The 18,548-nt window shown below is 45.3% G+C and overlaps 6 protein-coding genes across 6 annotated transcripts; 3 read left to right on the forward strand and 3 right to left on the reverse strand.

Moving 5' to 3' along the window:
* Positions 1 to 634: 634 nt before the first annotated feature.
* Positions 635 to 3,618, forward strand: BGW36DRAFT_397836 (phosphoesterase family-domain-containing protein; the record flags this gene model as incomplete). Its single annotated transcript, XM_046218336.1, has 8 exons — positions 635 to 751; positions 820 to 902; positions 968 to 1,350; positions 1,406 to 1,792; positions 1,850 to 1,963; positions 2,130 to 2,332; positions 2,386 to 3,058; positions 3,218 to 3,618. 8 exons carry the CDS (start codon positions 635 to 637, stop codon positions 3,616 to 3,618), a joined length of 2,361 nt encoding a protein of 786 aa, XP_046071167.1.
* Positions 3,619 to 4,313: 695 nt separating this feature from the next.
* Positions 4,314 to 5,502, reverse strand: BGW36DRAFT_360084 (putative cell division control protein 2 kinase; the record flags this gene model as incomplete). The annotated part of the gene is made up of 4 exons (XM_046214136.1): positions 4,314 to 4,569; positions 4,622 to 4,785; positions 4,819 to 5,354; positions 5,466 to 5,502. The coding sequence occupies 4 exons, from the start codon at positions 5,500 to 5,502 to the stop codon at positions 4,314 to 4,316; spliced, it is 993 nt and encodes a 330-aa protein (XP_046071168.1).
* A 1,343-nt stretch (positions 5,503 to 6,845) lies between these two features.
* Positions 6,846 to 8,613, reverse strand: BGW36DRAFT_297343 (uncharacterized protein; the record flags this gene model as incomplete). The annotated part of the gene is made up of 2 exons (XM_046211351.1): positions 6,846 to 7,935; positions 8,027 to 8,613. 2 exons carry the CDS (start codon positions 8,611 to 8,613, stop codon positions 6,846 to 6,848), a joined length of 1,677 nt encoding a protein of 558 aa, XP_046071169.1.
* Positions 8,614 to 9,444: 831 nt separating this feature from the next.
* Positions 9,445 to 12,130, forward strand: BGW36DRAFT_380490 (fungal-specific transcription factor domain-containing protein). Its single transcript, XM_046216341.1, has 7 exons — positions 9,445 to 9,812; positions 9,873 to 10,676; positions 10,730 to 10,796; positions 10,842 to 11,031; positions 11,088 to 11,268; positions 11,322 to 11,480; positions 11,549 to 12,130. The coding sequence occupies exons 1-7, from the start codon at positions 9,634 to 9,636 to the stop codon at positions 12,045 to 12,047; spliced, it is 2,079 nt and encodes a 692-aa protein (XP_046071170.1). The 5' UTR covers positions 9,445 to 9,633; the 3' UTR covers positions 12,048 to 12,130.
* Positions 12,131 to 14,186: 2,056 nt separating this feature from the next.
* Positions 14,187 to 15,983, reverse strand: BGW36DRAFT_451422 (MFS transporter-like protein; the record flags this gene model as incomplete). The annotated part of the gene is made up of 6 exons (XM_046221823.1): positions 14,187 to 14,379; positions 14,435 to 14,553; positions 14,611 to 14,940; positions 14,967 to 15,223; positions 15,289 to 15,755; positions 15,820 to 15,983. The coding sequence occupies 6 exons, from the start codon at positions 15,981 to 15,983 to the stop codon at positions 14,187 to 14,189; spliced, it is 1,530 nt and encodes a 509-aa protein (XP_046071171.1).
* An 868-nt stretch (positions 15,984 to 16,851) lies between these two features.
* On the forward strand, positions 16,852 to 17,975 carry BGW36DRAFT_451425 (mitochondrial carrier domain-containing protein; the record flags this gene model as incomplete). Its single annotated transcript, XM_046221824.1, has 4 exons — positions 16,852 to 16,987; positions 17,040 to 17,140; positions 17,204 to 17,228; positions 17,300 to 17,975. 4 exons carry the CDS (start codon positions 16,852 to 16,854, stop codon positions 17,971 to 17,973), a joined length of 936 nt encoding a protein of 311 aa, XP_046071172.1.
* Between the last annotated feature and the right edge of the window lie 573 nt (positions 17,976 to 18,548).

Genomic DNA, 18,548 nt, shown 5'->3' on the forward strand with positions numbered 1-18,548 from the left:
ATTGGTAGCTTTGCAGATAATAAAAATACAGTCAGAATTGTATCCCTAGCTTTACACATTTCGGCTTCTACTTCGTTTGCTTCTACAATTTTGCCCCAACTGTAAAACTATTTATAGTATCTGATAGATGAGCCCTAGGCCGCTAACACTAGTTGGTGCAGTAAGTTGGTACAGTACAGAGCGCCTATGTGACATCGTGAATTTCCCGTCATACACGTAGTGTCAGTTGACCTAATCTGATTTGGTTATATGTCGCGTGTTGCCATCTCTGTCTAAGGCTCTAGTGCATACTGTCTAATAATAACTCTAATCCAGTACCAGGAGGGGTCCCAATTCATCAGTGATCGCCCGCTATTGAATTGAGCGTCCTACATACGGGGCGCGCCGTATATACTGTTTAGGAAAGTAAAAGGAACCCCATTGCGTTACATCAGTCTAGTCTAATGCAGGTGCTTACTCTTAGCCTCCTAGACATAGCAGACTATATCGAGTAATAATCATCAAATATAAACTACAAACTTTAAATGTTTATTCCACAAGGTTAATAACACTACTTCGCCCTCTCTTACTTACCTTGGATTTGCAACAATTATTTCAAAAATTCAGCCGTAAATTGTTGCTTATCACCAGCAAAATGCGTGCCGCCGGCCTCGTAGCGGCCTCGGCCGTTGCAACAGCTGTCCAGGCAGGATCGCTCCAAGATATCAAGCATATTGTACTGTTCATGCAGGAGAACCGAGCATTTGACCACGTAAGTTGTGCCTAGCTGGTTCGCTCTATATCTATATATGCACACTGGATTGACGAAGGAGCTGGTAGTACTTCGGCACAATGGCCGGCGTTAGAGGGTTTGGTGATCCCAATGCCCAAGTCAACCCCGATGGACGCTCCGTTCTAGAGCAGTGAGTACCGGAAGTAATCGAATTTATCCTAACCATTATTGAAACCCTACGACTAGGGCCCTCAGCTCGACGCAGAACGGCGCCGACATATTGAAGCCATGGCATCTTAACTACCTCGGACATGACGAGTGGTATAATGCCACGCAATGCATGGGCGCTGGCGACAACGGCTGGCAGACGATGCACACAGCCTACAGTGGAGGCTTAGGAAACCAATGGACGGGTGCAGATGGAGGCTACAGTCTAGGCTACTTTACGCGGCAGGATATCCCAACTCATTTCGATATCGCAGAAGGCTGGACTATTCTCGACATGAACATGCAGAGCCTCCTGATGTCCACTGATCCAAATCGGATCATGTGGATGAGCGGTTCAGTCAATATACCAGGATCACCCACCAACTTAGACGGCACAGGCGGCATGATCATTGACAACAGCAACACGCCGGGTAAGTCCAACATTCCATTTGAGACTACAAACAAGTTAATCCTATTTTCCACCAGGCTGCGAGTCTACCGGGGTCAATTGTTTTCCGTTCGTGTGGAAGACGTTCCCAGAGTACCTCGAAGAAGCCGGGATTTCATGGCAGGTGTGGCAGGATCTAGACAACTTCGAAGACAATATGTTAGCGTACTTTCAACAGTACCAACAAGCTCCGAATGGCTCAGCCCTTAACATAAAAGGCAACTCATACCCAGGCCTCGATGCCTTCTACGGCAACGCGTCTGCAGGTACCTTGCCGCAGGTAAGCTGGATCATCGGCCCTCAAGAGCAGGCAGAGCATCCACCGAACATGCCCAAGGACGGAGCGTGGCTGCAGCAAAAAGTCGTTGAGGCCATTACTAGTAGCCCAGCCTATAATGAGACTGTGTTGATTATCAGCTACGATGGTGAGGACTCCCATTCCACGCGGGAAAAATCTTACTTATGGTGAATGCCCGGTACAGAGCAAGGAGGCTGGGCCGACCATGTCGTGCCCGTAGTGCCAGAAAAAGACACGCCAGGCGAATGGATGACAGATCCGTATAACGGGGCATTGGGAGATGTTCCGGTTGGCCCAGGTATGTAGAACTCTTGTTCTTTGTCGTATTTTTGTGCTCAATATACCACATATCTTCCCTTTGCCGTTGTAGGCATATGCGTATTTCTACGTGTATGTCTACGGACTGCACCAAATAGTTTGACCACAATTTGTTCTGAAGCTCTCAAGCTAATCACGCATAAAAGGCTGGCGCGTTCCTCGCTTCATCATCTCACCGTGGACACGCGGAGGCAATGTCTTTACTGAGCCATCTGACCACAACTCGGACGTCATGTTCGTCGAGAAATGGGCCGCAGCTAATGGGTATAACTCCGTGCATACCGAAGCCATTACGCAGTGGCGTCGTACTCACATGTCTAATCTCGTCAATGCCTTTGATTTTGACAATGTAAGTAGAATGCTACTCTCGCTCAAGTTTCCAAAATCTCACCACCAAACTAGCCCGATTACTCGATCCCTACCATTACCACGGCCGCAGAACCTCCGTCGAAGCCCGAGGATCCAGGAGACTACAGTGGGAACTTGGACCTTGGATCGCTGACGGGTCCCTGGGTTGGCCCTGCTAGCTGCCTCGCTGAGAAGAAGGCGCAAGTCCCCATCCCGTACGGCGTGAACAACGCGAACCAAGATTTGAGTCTGGTAGTCGAAGATGGCTTCAAGAGAGTACGAGGAAGTATCACTGAGGGCCGTTATCTCACCATCGAGACGGAGGGACAGGCCCTGACTAATCTAGGAAACGCGTCTGTTGGTCTTTCGCCTGGTACAAAAGATCATGGTGATATCAACCAGCGGTGGATCGTCCACCCAGTTGGGGGACCAGGTTATGGCAACATTTATTATGTCCAGTCTGCTTCAGACTTGACATATATTACTGGATTTCCGGCTGCCACAACCCTAACCGCGGACGTGAAGAATGCACAAGCCATAACTATCACATATACCCCCAATGGGGCCACATATAATCTGATATCAAACGCCACAACTTCTAGTGGAGCTGTCAACCGTGGAAAATCGCGTCGCAGCGCTCCGAGAAACATCGCCGGGTCATCCCTTTCGTTGGAAGATCTCGGAGAAAAACCCTTTGAAATCTTTAGCGTGTCGTACAAAAATTCCAGTAATACGAGCACTCTCCTATATGACGATGGATTTCCCACATTTACCTTCGACTATTCAACGCCGGAGCCAAATTCTCAGAACTGGGTTGGCATTTATAAGGCCTCGGACGGTAGTCCTAGCGACCAGAAGTCGCTGGCTTATAGCTGGGCACCGCAAGGCATGGGGAGTGTGGTAGTTCCGGACCCAGGGCTTGTACCAGGCTCATACAAGGCATATTTCTGTGCAAACAACGGCTATACGCCGCTCACCGATCCCGTCACGTTCACAGTTAAAGATTATGGGGGATCAATCTCTTTTCAACAAGGGTCTCGGTTTACTTTCACTTACTCAACCGGATCGGCCAACTCGAAAAACTGGATTGCCATCTACTATGCATCCGGAGGCGGACCCGATGACCAGCAAAAGGGTGCGAACTCATTAGCCTGGAGCTACGCTACAGATGGCAGCGGCAGCGTGACGGTCTCCGACCCGGGGTTGGCGTCAGGTTCCTATAGAGCCTACTTCTTGGCGAATGATGGGTACAGCTGGCTAGCTAACCCGATCGTATTCAATATTTAAGAGTGAACATGTCGGGGGGCTCAGCGAGCTAACCCTAAGATCACCTGATCCACCTAGGTCTGACCTGGTGAGCGATAATCAGACTCAGTATCGATTGATAACGTCAACTTTGTTCATGTATATAATTACAGGGTACATATAGGTGAGTTCTGTGAATACATATAGACATTCAATGCCACAGTTCAGCTTTTAGATGGTCTCATTTACCATGCAAGACTAGATAATCAAGTCTGCATCAATGTAGCATGTCCAAATAGGACTTGTTGTTAACCTCATTCGGAAGGATAAGTGTCCATAGCGTATAGAAAAGCAAATGAAAGACAAAGGGGGTGGGGGTATGTGTTCCAGTTGTTATATCAGCATTCTCCTCCCATCACAATAATATGAAAACAGCTTTAACCAAATTGTCGGTTCCCATGATCCTCCATCGCCCATGCCTCATAAAAAAGATACTCCATAAAAAATACAGGTGAAATTGCGCCAAAGAAAGGAATCGTGAATGAATAGGGAGCGAAGAAAAGTGTTGACCGAAGTTGAAGGAGCAGACTTTCGCAAGATATTTCCCGTATTTAGGAATGCATTGGAAATGATGCATGCTTGACGAAGCTATATATGGCATACACTACCCATGGAACCCGGGTACTCATCGTTACTACATTATCCGAAGCAAGTGAAGTGCAAGCGCAGAGGGTCGATTAATATCCATTGACGCGGCTGCGGCCGGAGTAAAATTCACTACCTTGGGCAAAATAAGGGTGTGCACAGGCTTGTTTGGCTGAGATTCGACGTGCCGGGTCATACTCGAGAAGCATTTCTAACAGCTCAAGACCAGCTGGCTCCAGACCCGAGACAAGCGCGTTGGAGTCGCGTCTCCATTTGGGGAAGGAGGGCTTGAAATCGGGGAATGAGGTAACACCGGGCCAAGTATTCTCGTCAGGTGTGCCAAGGAGACTAAATTTCATTAGCAAGGGAATAGATCGATCGCGTCAGTGCTTTATCTTACCGGAAGATCTTGAAAATTTCATCAATTTCCGAATCACCCGGGAACAGTGGCTTGCGAGTGCACATCTCAGCAAAGATGGCACCGACAGACCACATATCAACACCGGTGGAATACTGTCGTCCACCAAGGAGAATTTCAGGAGCACGATACCACAGAGTAACGACCTACATATTAAAGTTATTAACCTAGACTCTCACCCGTCCCTGCATAAACAGAAATACCTCGTGAGTATAAGTCCGCAACGGGACACCAAATGCACGTGCAAGGCCAAAGTCTGCTAATTTAAGGTTGCCTTCCCTGTCGATAAGCAAATTCTGTGGTTTTAAGTCGCGATGTAGAATTCTGTGGCTGTGACAGTAGCGAACGCCTTCCACAAGCTGTGCCATAAATTTCTTCACCATGGCTTCACCCAAGCCCATACGGTTCATATTCATGTTAGACCCATCTGGGAGGGCCTTTCCACGACCGCCCTCACTGACTGGGAGAGCTTCCATATATTTCTTTAGGTCGAGGTCAAGGAATTCCATCACAAGATAGAGCTTGTGGCCATCGGCGTGAACGATATTGAACAGCCGAACAACGTTAGGGTCGCTCATCTCTTTCAGTAAAGAAATCTCGCGAATGGCCGTACTGGGAACACCCTCATCTTCGGCTTCCAGGCGAATTTTCTTAAGAGCGACAATACGATTGGAGTGGGCTAGGTCTCTGGCTTTATACACGACACCGTAGGTACCTATACCGTGTTTAAATTAGTACATCACAATCGACTGGTATTATAGAACTCTAAAATTTGAGGTTGACCGGTGATAGCTATAAAGCTTGTCGCCTGGGACATGCTACATACCCTCTCCAATTTTCTCGATTTTTTCGTAATTCTCCATGATTGAGATCTGACACGCGTCGAGGCAGGTTTAATTAGGTAAAAGGTGATTGTCGAAGCAAAAACTTCAGTCTGTCGGCTGGATGGATAGATAAGATGGCAAGGAAACCGGTGTTGCTAACGAGTGTTCAAACGAAGGAAGGGGGAGCTGGCGCGCGAAAACGATGCAAACACCGCGAGGGTGCTGAATTGGCGGTTGCTGGTTAGTAATGTACGTGTGACGATTCCAAAAGCCTTCAAGCGGTCATCATCATCATGAGGCCGAGAAGCTTGAGGACCACAGGTGCCGTTGAATTGACTGGATAATAGCGATCGTATAGCGGGGTGTTCAGCTGGCGTTCTGTACACAAACAAAGGCGCGAAGGCGGTGAGGGGCGCCGCGCGGCCACGTGATCACGCTATTTGGCTTCTAGAGCGTTTCCTTCTACAACGTTGCTCTTTATTACGGACGAGAGAGTTTCTGGAGGAGTGTGGAAAATCAGACGTGCCCCTGGTATTATACTATTGTTATAGGGATAAATATCACAGACGGTGGCTTTGTCTGCGTGCCTTCGTATGATTTCCCTTTAACTGTGTAGAGCAAGCTACCGTTAGCCACTAGATCCACTATATTAGACAAAGTTGTATCTACGATGTCTGACAGCAATATTCTTGAAAAATCAGATATCAAAAAACCTCATCTTTTGTTTTTGAAGTTGTTACCTCTCGTTTCACCGCTTCAGAACCCCTGTATTCATAACGGCAGTATTTTTCCGAGTATACCGGATAAGAAATTGTGAAAGTCAACCTCGGTGGCTAATATAATTTGTTGAACAAAATGTATTCCGACGGGTATTGTTAATCGGTACTCCGCCAAATGGCACACTAACGATCTTCTCAGAGGCAAGCGAAGAATGCAATACAAGGCCCATGACCGTTAGGTTGTGGCGGGATCTTGTTATCACTCATGATGATGGCGATGCCAGAGAGGTTACCCGGCTTCGCTCCGGTGGCGCATGTCTGATTCGTCAGGGTTTGTATAGTATCATGTGCCTAAAACCATAGACGGAACCTGTCCTGGTGGCTATGGCACTGACCTAGACAGGGTATTCACTTCTGGCAGGGTTGCATAAGCGGAGAGAAATCAATCCATATGTGAGACAGAGACTGATCTAAACCAGTTAAGACAGGTTCTAAGTAATCCCCAGATGATAGAGATATATGAAAGAGCATAAACTCTAAAGAAGAGCTCGCATCATGAACCTAGCAGAATTGGTGAGAAGTAAAGATCCACAAAATCGAAAAGCATCTTGAATGACATAGGACGAAGTCGTTGATAATGAATTAATGTCTCAAACCAAGGTTTCACGAAGTCCCGTACCGGTGAAAGGAGGTCGAAGCAGGGGGTTGTGGGTTGTTTGATAGAAGTGACTGTACAGATCCGGGGCTCCATGCTGTAGAATTTCCATTTTGTGGGCTAGCACGGTAGGCATCACCATCTGGATTGCCATTCGAGTTTTTTGCAATTCCGTTCATTAGCCGTGGTCTTTTTGCCTGGGGACCACTGGAAGTATTTCGATTGGAATCATAAGAAGCGTAAGATGACGTCTGCTGATTGGATGGACCGCTAGAATGAGACTGAGAATGCCCAACAACTGGGCTGGTTGTGTGACTTTCTGGTGTCGAGGCGTTTATCTTGGAGCGGTACGCAGAATCTAATGCTGGGTCCTCGGTATCCCCGTAGGAACCTAACCCGACGCGTCCCATACTTTTATCATGGAATACAACACGTCTCCACTTAGCAAGAAGATGGTCATAATCCCATCTTCCAGCCCCAGGTCCAATAGTATCGCTATCATGTGCAGTCAGTTCACGGGCAGCATCACGAGATAATGGGAGCATGTCGGGAGGGAACAGGGCAAACTCGCGAGGCCATTGGCAAGATCCTAGCTTTTCAATTTGCGCTCGGAGTTGATTTGCTTCCTGCTGCACTCTAGCAAATTGTTTTTCGGACTCTTTCCGTTTCTCTGTCTCACGCGCAAATGCTCTAGTAATCTCTAAGAGCCACGCATCCTTTTTCACATCGTTCGGTAGCACCATCCAGTTTTGGTAGGCTAGATCGAGATGTCGTGCACTCATTTCGTCGTGTTGCTGGGCTGTCCGATTAATCAGATTCGGGTCCTGCGCGACAGAACCGTCACGAGAACCACTTTGATTTGTCGAAGGTGTAGCGAATTGTTCATTTCGCCACTGCTCAATATGTGCTCGAAGGGCATGTCGAACAACCTCAACTTGACCTACACCGGGCGGGTCTAATGGAAAGGACCCTGTGGTAGGAAAAGGGTGTGTAGCGAAGAGCGTTGGTGGAGCAGGAAGCATGTGTAGTACAAGGGAGGGATACGTCTGAGCTTGGACGTCGAATTCGAAAGGTGCGAGGCGGGTGCGTGTTGTCTCACTAGACAAAAGAAAGTGGCTTTGTTAGCATATAATTCCGTGAAATTGCGTGAAATTGCGGCTAAGGGGGGAGGGGGAATCTGCCAGCTCACGTCGCAGCTTTAATGCTATCCAAAACTTCACGCAAAGCAAGCTCCAGTGCTCTTGTGTTATCCGCATCTTTCGTCGCCGCGACACGATTGGAATAATCCCAAGGCCCGCTTGGAGCTGCGCGCGACTGAAAGGCTGGGGTACGCGTCGGATTTGCAGTCTCCTGCGACACCATCTCGGGAATATTGTTTATTACACCGGTTGAATGCCAGGTCGGCGTGTTGAATAAAAACCGTGGGCCTTCTCGCGGTCGCCCGGCAGAGTCGTGGGTCGTACTTCCTGCAGAATCGACCTGGTTCTTTCCACTGCCAATGTCTGGACTGTCACGTTTGCCGGAGGTACGGGCCTGTCGTCGGGTGATGCTGCTGCGAATGCGACGGATCTCATCGACGTTGTGAATGCCATCGGGTTTTTTCTTGAAAAGATACTGGTCGAGGTGCCGACCCAGCGACGAAGACGTAAAGGCCTGATGACAATACTGACATATCTTGTCCTTTGCCATGGGCGCTTTGCCTGCACCGGAGTGACTGCCGTCATCTCCGGCAGGAGAGCCCTCGGGGCTTTTGGTTTGGTTGTCTGTTTCTACCATTGTTGGCGTGCCTAGCGAAATGATATGGTTCTTGAATAGGGGAGGAATTGCGCGAATCGTCAAAGCTGGAGCAAACTGGTTCTGCGCGACACCTCCTGCATGGTCGAACGTACGCAGGGACTGGTGGAGGGTTCAGCACAGGCGCACAGAGCAAACATCAATTGCTTGAACTGTAAGTCCTGGCCGCATTGGCAGAAGTCAGGCAGCTGCGTTTTCAAATGCTCTGAGGTGTGAAGAGGAAGATTCAGGGTTCGAAGATGCAACAGAAATTTCACGTGACTCTCAGCAGCTACTGGCTAGAGCCAAGTCAAGATTGGCCGCATCAGGTGTGTGGGGCCGGCGCCCGTGGTCTCTTCTTGTTCAAAAGACCCAATTACTTCGACTAATTATTAACTATTATGGCAGCTTATGAACTAACCACACACTAGGACAGTCACAGATGTTAGCGAATTGATTATGCAGGGTGGGACGTAGAGGTGCTCAACTCTAAATCGACTTTCGAAGTCATTGTGTAGTTATGATTCCACTATACCGATGCGAAGTGTATTATCAATTTTTGACAAGAACTTGATTATTTAGGTGTAATTCCAACCTTCAATGGCAACAGTATTTTGAATACGAGTCTACTACTACTATGCATACCATCCGAAGGGAACAGAATTCCATTTTCGCCGTATTCCCGAATATTGAAGCGTAGTTCTTGAGAGAAGCAACTATCATCGAAAGCACCAAAATATTGTGGAATCTGACTCTACACTCCGCTTGCGCAAAGGCCTGAAAGGCTTCACACACGAAGAGGGTATAGAGTTGTCTTCCAAGAGTCTACTCTATCAATTGAAAGATACAGGGAAACTATCGAGAAATACGCTATACCATCCCTGGACTAGTGGGAAACCCGCTTATAGCCGAATTACCGAAGACTGGGGAAGGAGTCGACAGTATTCCCTAACTGTACATCTCTTGATAGCCTTTGCTAGCCCCCGGCAATATATGATTTCATTCAGTAAATCCACCAAATGAATGATGCGAAGCCGTGAAACTACGCAGCAGACACCGCCGGCGAGGCAGAGAGCTAAGCGGGCATGCACAGAATGCAACACACGCCGAGTACGCTGTGATGTCGTCTTGCAAGGACAGCCTTGCTCAAATTGCCAGGCCAGTGGAGGAAAATGTGAAGTCGTACCATCAAAAAGGGGGCGGTGAGACTTTAACTCCAAATATTCCATGCTTATTATTCATCAAATCTCATATCCCGTCAGTTACCCGCGCAAGTCTCGAGAGCATCGTGCGTCTACGGGGATAGAAAATCCTGCATCCCCGAGACGTGCTGGACATATTGTTACTACTGTGCCATCAGGGGCGGCTTCGCAACTTCCAACGCCTAATACTGGCGGAAGCCACAATTTAGACCCAGACACTACAACTGACCACTATGCTCCAGCTTCTGAAGAAGGCAATACCTTCTTCTTCGGGGAATCAAACCTTCTCACTTATGTAACAGGAGCACATACCGGGGACGGACCAACCAGTAATACAGGAGGTATTCAAAAACAAAGACTGTCCTATCCCTGGTCAGCTGACCGTGCGGTCCATATGGAGAACACAGCAGGTGGTCATGTTGAATCAGATCGGGAAAAGTTCCTGCGACAGCAAGGTGCACTGACTTGCCCGGACCCTGTCGCCTGCTTGCCTGCTATTCGGGCGTATTTTACTTGGTTCCATCCATGCTTTCCCATCTTGGACCGGGTTGACATATATCGCCGACTACATTCGATGAACATTTCGCCACTACTGCTACAGGCCTTGCTGTTCATCGGCACAAACTATTGTGATGAAAAATCTATGGTGCCAATGGGATTTAAAGATCGTTCTGAGGCAAAGTATCTATTATACAATAGGGCAAAACTACTTTATGAAGCAGACTGGGAACAAGACCATATTACAACATTGCAGGCTTTATTTCTAATGAGCTTTTGGAGAGGAAGTCGAAGCAGTGCTCGGGACGTTCGGTACTGGCTAGGAGTAGCGATAACTCATGCACAGCTTTGTGGTTTACATAGATCGTAAGGGGTGCTATCTCTTTATCTATGGAAAAAGTTCCTGAACACGATCTTAGAACACGTTTCACGACTAGAGACAGCGAAACTGCCAGACTACGCCGGAGAATTTGGTGGGCTATATATGTATTGGATGCTCCTAAATAGTCGTATAAGGCTAACAGTTGATAGGTCCGTGAATTACAGTCATCCTCTTCTCTGGGCTTACCGCGACGCATTCGAGATGAGGATTGCGACATCGAAACACTCACACCTGCAGATTTAGAAGAAGAACATGACGAGTCTGTCGCAGCCTCTTTTGGAAGGTGTGAGCCAGAACATGTGGTTTATGTTATGAAGATGACGCACATGGCTCGATTGCGTATGAAAATCTTCAGTATTCCGCGCTTCGAATTTATATCTAACAATTTTCAATAGTTGGAAGGGTTGTTGACATTCAGTTCGCTCCAGGAAGCCAATACAAAGCCACGGTTGAAGAACTAGAGACAGTGAAACAGGATCTGGAGGAATGGAAAGGTACTTTACCGGACAACATGCAAAGGGGAGTTGGAGAAGGAAATTCCTCTGTCTGGTCCAGTTTGCTTAACTTAGCCTACAAGTTCGCTGAGCCTTTTCAGATTTTATTGATAAACATGACTAATGTTGGATTAGCCACTTACGAATTTTAATTCATCGAAATGGCTTTTTACGCAACCCCAGAGGCCAAGACGATCGCGATAAGCAAGCTGCTACCGCAGCGGCGAATCAAATCAGCAGAATTGCAGAAGACATGCTTTCGCAACAGACCATTCAATATGGCCAAATGCACCTGTACAGTATTTCCGTTTTTTTTGGTGACATAGAAACAATTACTAACAAGCATCATTCAATCTATGCAGTATAACGGGCTTGTTCGCGGCTCTTTGTATACACGTTATCAACATCCGAACCACAGACGGGGTAAATAAGCGATTAGCAGAAAATCGCGCTCAGATATGCCTACTTGGCCTACACGAGATTCAAAAATACTGGCGTATTAACAATCTAGTTCTTGACTTTTTCTTCCAGTATCTCGACGAGTCCACTGCCAGAATTTTGCTTGCTGCAGATGCGGACCGTCATGATTTCGGAAAGTCTTCGTCTGATCGACCTCCAACAGTACTTGCAGGATGTGACGGATCGACCATCCCACAAAATGCCTTGCCTTCTATACCACAACGAACCTCGACGCCTTTGGCTTCAATTGCAGACCCATCTGGTCCTCCTGAGGATCAATATTGGAATTTTGTCCGAATGAATTGTGATGGTGATGAAAATAATATAGATAATGGTGACCTTGGATTCCTCTGGGATGCGCAACTCTATGCAAATCTGGATTTCCTGGAAAAATGCCTGTAATATCTGTTTTACCGCTATGTGCATATGAGTGTTAAACGTATCATTATTTATGAACATATTTTCTCCGATGATTAGTATCTTGTTCAAATACTACTACGCTCCTTATTTGACTGAAGATGACTTGTGGTGGATTGATAGATTTCGGTTACATGTGTAACATCACTGCCAGGCATACAATTAAAACGGCTGCATGTATATTGAAGGTAAGCTGTGGGATAAATTGATGCTCATCTTGACATTATATTCAAAAAAAGCCCCAGCTAAGTAGTATAGACCCCAGGCCACAATCTCCGAATAAATTTTCGCCAAAATGGCAATGTCAGTTCAGTTGTATATGGTGTTTTGTGGTGACGGACGGTTGAAGGTCGGAATTCGTTTTCCAGTCATCGTGCTGTTACATTTCCTCCAATATTAGTTTAAAGTTTTTTGAATTCCGGTATTTATCAGCGCCTTGCATTTCGAGTAATAAAATGCTTTATTACAATGCACTCTCAAGCTAATCTTATCTAGAAATGGTGCATCGGATTTCGGATTCCAATGGCTGGATAATGAATTGGATTATCACAATGGATAAATCGATACCTGTAAATAGTGAACTATCGTTAGGCTGATATGTTGATGCTACCCTGAGCAATATGTCAATGTTGATGACAAGTCCTAAAAAAATTACATATCAATTCCCACAACCGCACCATGTCAGATCCGCGTCGATCCGCTGAGGCATTGTTAGTAACAAAAAAATCCCTTAATTTGAAAACTTTCCTGTGTCTAGTAATCTACTTTTTACAACTACTGGCATGATATCTGCATGGGCCGTAGAGAATCTTCTCCTAGAATGGCCGAGGCAAAACGAAGCATGTTATCCAAGCTGTCGGATCCTCAAGCGCAGAGAAAGGCCGGCATCTCGCGGTAAGGCACTGCAAAAATAGTTCACTCAAACCTACATCACATACGATAAGCTCTACGAGGATCCTCATGTGGACATCGTTTTCATTGGCACGCCACATGGTTATCACTTTAGGAATTGCATGGCTGCTGCGTCAGCTGGTAAAACGTGTTATGCGAGAAAACCTTCACGATGGATCGCAACAGGCAAGAGAGATATTTTATTTGGCGCGCAAAAAGAACGTCTACGTCTCAGAGGTGATGTGGCATCGATATCGCGTCGTTACCCGAAACTTCACGGTACCGAAACCTGTCACTTGAAGCGGGATTGTTGCTCGGCATTGGTGTCTATCGCTCACCTGGATGATGGTTGATCTTCACGGGGTCAGTGCATTACGGGATCGAGAGAAGCTTCATTCTGTCTGGCCGCCCAGACTCATGAAGGAATTAAAAAAAAATTGCAATCCTTCAAGGCCCATCAAACGGCTGACAAGGTATTGCGACTTGTACTACGAATGCACTTGCTCTTCCGGATGAAGTATTCGCTATGAGACATGGAACCCGATGCTTCATTGAGGTTTCGGGCAGGACACCGTCTACGCCAGGATCCTTTACTATATACACGAATAACCCGAAAGGGAACCCATATCGCTGTATGTTCAAGAGGGAAGACTTTCCCAGCAAAATTAATGAGTTCCTGCCGGTTGAGCATGGCTTTGCATAAGAAGCTCAGAATACGGCGCTCGATGTCCTCTCGGGGCGAAGGGAGAGTGGTGTCATTCCGTGGGCTGAATTGATTTATATAACGGAGATCATGGGTGAGATTCGATACCAGGGAACAAGGGATATCCAGGTGAATAGATTAAGAGTCACCAGTTTACTTACTCTTTCTCAAAATCTACTGAACTTTTGGATCAAATTATGGACATATGAAATTGTATCATACATTGGCAGCTCATGTATCTCTTAACTAAAATAATCCTAGAATGAAAAGATTAGGAAAGGAAAATAAACAACTTCTAGCCTTTGTAGTCGAGCCAATCCCTGAAAGGTCCTCTTTTTACTAAAAATAGGCTTATTTGATAGCTACTACTTTTAGATGTTCCATGCATGAATGTTACTCTTAGAATAAGTAATATAATGTGATATATATGAACTGCCTTAGGAAATAAAGGTAAATACAATATGTACACCCTGGAAATACGATATTTATCCTGATTGTGACTGACACCCAAGCTCTAACTCCAAGCCGTTTTAGATCGTGTAGCGAAAGGCGGGGTGCGTATGTCCTAACCAATGTTCACTTCCTTCATGTAGACGGTAATCTCGAGAGCCGTTCTCACGTTGCTTGTTTTCCCACCGGCAATAAAGAATCTGGAGAACAACCGTGACGATACATAATACAAGGGAGCCCAAGCTTACAGAGTGGCCAAGGGTATAGTCGGGCCTAGGAGATTTTAATTCAATAACAAAATCCATGCCAAGAAAGGGGGGTTCCTTACGCGTCTTGGGATAGATAAATAAATGTTGCAATAAAGGCAGAGCAGTTTGCAAAGGCAATTTGAAAGCCAATGCCCGTTGCTCGAACATAATGGGGTGCTAGATTATTGGATAACCAGCCCTAATAGTTTATCAATTAGCCTATGAATGTGCGAGATCACATCATTAATGACTGTACCATGATCATTGGAGAACCGGGATACACTCCAATAGCAACTAGAAAGGTTCCTCCGTAGCGAACGCTATTTGTCTTAGCGGCTAGAAGCATAATATACCCAACCATGGCTAACACACATCCGACAACCATAATCGGGCCTCGTGCCTTTATTTTATCAGATAAAGTTGAAGTAAGAAGAACCAAGACAAAAGCAGCGATGTTTGGTGGGACAGTGAACAATTGGGCCGTCGTCGATTTGTATCCCATTCCAGAGATAATAGAAGGCAAGAAGAGAGAAAAACTCTGCGAGTCGATTGTTAGCATGACCTTATTTCCTTCCACCGATAGAATCTTAGTGGTATATCGTTTTAACTTACGTAGAGAGGAATTAAGAGGAAAAACCATGCGAATGAGCAAAACCAAGTTTGCGGGGAAAGCATAGCCATACGGACCCAATGCCAATCGAAACGCTCTTCATTGACATTCTCAGTATCAGTAGCGCCGTGTGAGTCTTCCATCATGCGGTGAAGAGCTACAATCTTCTCTTCCTCCGTCAAAAACTTCGCGTCTGCGGGAGTATGAGGCATTGTGAAAAAGCAGATAATCCCAAAAATTGTGGTAATGATTCCCTCAACTAAAGTTCGCACAATTATTAGAAATGAAAACAACCTGATTCCTCCTGAAACAGATCAGACTTACTGAAAAATATCCACGGCCAGTTGTTATAACCACCATATTCAATCTTGGCGAGTCCAGTAGCTAAGAGTCCACCGAAAGCACCACTTAACGGAGCCGCGCAGTAGAAAAGACCTATACGATAAAGCATCTGATGCCGTCGATAGAACATGGCTAAGTATACGATCATGCCACCGAGAAGGCCACCCTCGCAGAGGCCAAGTGCAAGACGAGCAATAACTAGTCCGGTAAAGGACTTTGTGAAGCCTAGACATGTGCTAGTCAAGCCCCATGCGGTGATCAGAGCAGGAAGGAAGATCCCTGCTCGGACATGTTTGACTACCCAATTACTAGGGACATCAACTAGAATATAAGGAATGTAAAACACCACAAGGGCAATGTTGAACTTGTCTCCGTCTAGATGGAGATCCTGTATAAGCCCGTCTATCTTCGCATTACCGATATTGCTTCGATCTATGAACGCAAATAGCCTAACAAGAGCAGGAAAAATCAATGTTATTACCCCATATAAATCCATTGGAGATAGCGACGTACCATATACCAAAAAGCCAGGGGATGATATGCGTATCGAATTTTCGATCCACAATCTTGTCTATCTGATTCGGGATTTCAAAAGTAGGTTGCTCTCGACGTAATACCTCTATATGGCTCTCATTCGGCTTCTGCAGCTCAATTTGAACGTCTTGACCGGCTGCCATTATGACGAGAGTGATGATCTGTATCAATAATGTAATTGGGGATGCTACTTTCTAAAGACCCAAATAATATCCAAGGAAAAGATTTCTCAACAAACACAAAGTCACCATTCATATATCAAAGGTCGGGGTCTTGCCGATCTTATATCTGTCTTCCTCCTGACCCCATACCCCACAAATCCCCTCAGAAACAAATTGTCGCCTCCAGCGGGCTTCTGACCGAGTCCATTCATATTAGTCCGTGCGTATCTATAATAAGCCAAGAATTATTGCTCGTTGGTTCAACCTTTCTTGGCAGTAATTTTACGTAAAGTGTTTTAATCCATTAAAATCGATATTTCAAGCATGAGTAAACTCGGATACTCGTTCATATTTGTGACGATATGTGAGTGGTGGTGGCGTTATCGCAATCTTTGAATACCCAGAGAAACATCAGTACCTGTAATTATTATATTCGGAGGAGAATAGTTCCTCAGTTTTTCTATGTCGGCTCTATCATTTGGAATGAAGATCCAATAGTAAGTTCTCTACAAATTACGGATGCTTTGATTGACCATTGATGATCTCCATATCTAAGATTCCGCTAATAGGACCTTCTGTCGATTGATAGCCAAATTCATTGGGTCACCTATCTGACTTGGTTTAATAGCCGAAGTAGGCTATTTGTTCCTTCAGCCAACCGTAATGAATGATTTCGGCTGTAAGTACACACGCTTACCACAACTCTCGGGTTTTGACCGGCGTGAATTTACTTTATTGGCATATTCTAAGAACATTAATATCCCGCCGTACCTATATAATGACACGATGGCAAATTAATTTTGATTATTTAACCTCTGCCTGGTGTTAGGGCATTTTGTAATTTTGCAGAATGAGCAAATTAGAAACAGGAAATAAACCATTGAGATCTGAGCGCTATGAGCAGATCAAGCAGATCAAGTATCCTTGGTGGTTTGGGGGGTCGGCATCATGTATGGCGGTTACAGTGTCTCACCCACTTGATTTGAGTACGTATGCCAGTGGCTGCCTTCATATGAACGCGATTTGATATCATTGTAGTTAAAGTCAGGAAGCAAATGCAAAACGGTGGGCAACAAGGAACAACCAGGACTGCCATATCTATCATAAGGCATGACGGTATCTCTGGCCTGTATCGTGGAGTATGTGATGAATATTATTACTCTTGTTTTGATCTATATGACCATGTCTAACAAATTCCCTAGTTATCCGCTGGCATTATGCGGCAGCGTGAGTAAAATATACATTTATTGGAAGATTTATTCAATTGAGTAGAAATGGTCACTAACTGGGTGCATCAGTGACATACGGTACTGTTCGCATTGCCAGCTACGAAGCAATGAAAGAGAATGCGATTAATATGGGGATTCCCCTCAACCCTGTACTTCTGGGATTTATGGCCGGAACATCTGGCTTCGTTGGAGCCATATTCGGCAATCCATCTGATATTGCGAATATTAGGATGCAGAATGACAGTGCTTTATCTCCCGAGAAACGGTACAACTACGGAAATGTTTTTAATGCCTGGAGGCAAATGAGGCGTTATGAAGGCTGGTCTGGATTCCGACAAGGTTTATTGCCCAACTGCTTTCGTTGTGGCTTGATGACGAGTTGTCAGCTGGCTTCATACGATTCTTTCAAGACATTCTTAGCCAATTCTACTCCGCTTTTTGAAAGAGGAGAAGAAACTCCTATGTTGCATATCTCAGCTTCATTACTTGCTAGTCTCGTTGCCACTACTGTTTGCAGCCCAATCGATGTTGTGAAAACCCAACTGATGGGAAACAATAATTCTCAACGAGGATCGGTTCTTCAGGTCGTTCGCTACCTTTCGAAGACAGATGGCTTCTTTTGGATCTTTCGGGGCTGGATGCCCAGTTTCGTTCGATTAGGACCGCAAACTATAGCGACTTTGGTTCTTTTAGAGCAGCATAAGCGAATATACAGGAAGTTAATTGTCGACCCACAGGATTAAGGAATGTATATAGAATTCTCGCATATGTTATAGCTCATTCAGCACTGTCCCTCCAATAACGCATTTCCTAAGCGAGCGGCACACGCCCAATTTCCATATAATTCTGGCATTTTTGGGGCCCTCGATATTTCGCCACTTTTATAAGAAAATATAGTCTCAAATTGATATTATATACAAGAATGTATGTTAATATTAATAAAATTAACACAATAATAATAATAATTTTAAAAACTATGCTGTAATTCTATGTATTTTTCATACATCTTTGTTATCTTAATAATTATTAATAATTATTTAGTAAAACCAAGAATATATTATATTGAAAGTACATTTTATATTACATATCATTTTTAGACTATATTTTCTCATAAAGTGGCGAAATATTGAGGGGCCCAAAAATGCCAGAATTATATGGAAATTGGGCGTGTAGGAAATGCGTTAGATTATATCAACGACTCCACGGTTTCATTCTTAGATACTGTACTGGAGCAGTGTGGCCAAATAAAGAAGAAATATTCTAAGCGTGTATCTATCTGTATTACAACCTATCTTCTACGAACTCCAAACCCAGTGAT

Source organism: Talaromyces proteolyticus (genome assembly GCF_021365285.1).
Source record: "Talaromyces proteolyticus strain PMI_201 chromosome Unknown BGW36scaffold_7, whole genome shotgun sequence".
NCBI lineage: Eukaryota > Fungi > Ascomycota > Eurotiomycetes > Eurotiales > Trichocomaceae > Talaromyces > Talaromyces proteolyticus.

Coding starts and splice junctions, on each gene's coding strand:
- BGW36DRAFT_380490 (XM_046216341.1), top strand. CDS start 9,634: ATGATGCGAAGCCGTGAAACTACGCAGCAGACACCGCCGGCGAGGCAG. Junction 10,677..10,729: donor CTTTGTGGTTTACATAGATC/GTAAGGGGTGCT, acceptor ACACGATCTTAG/AACACGTTTCACGACTAGAG. Junction 10,797..10,841: donor GAATTTGGTGGGCTATATAT/GTATTGGATGCT, acceptor AACAGTTGATAG/GTCCGTGAATTACAGTCATC.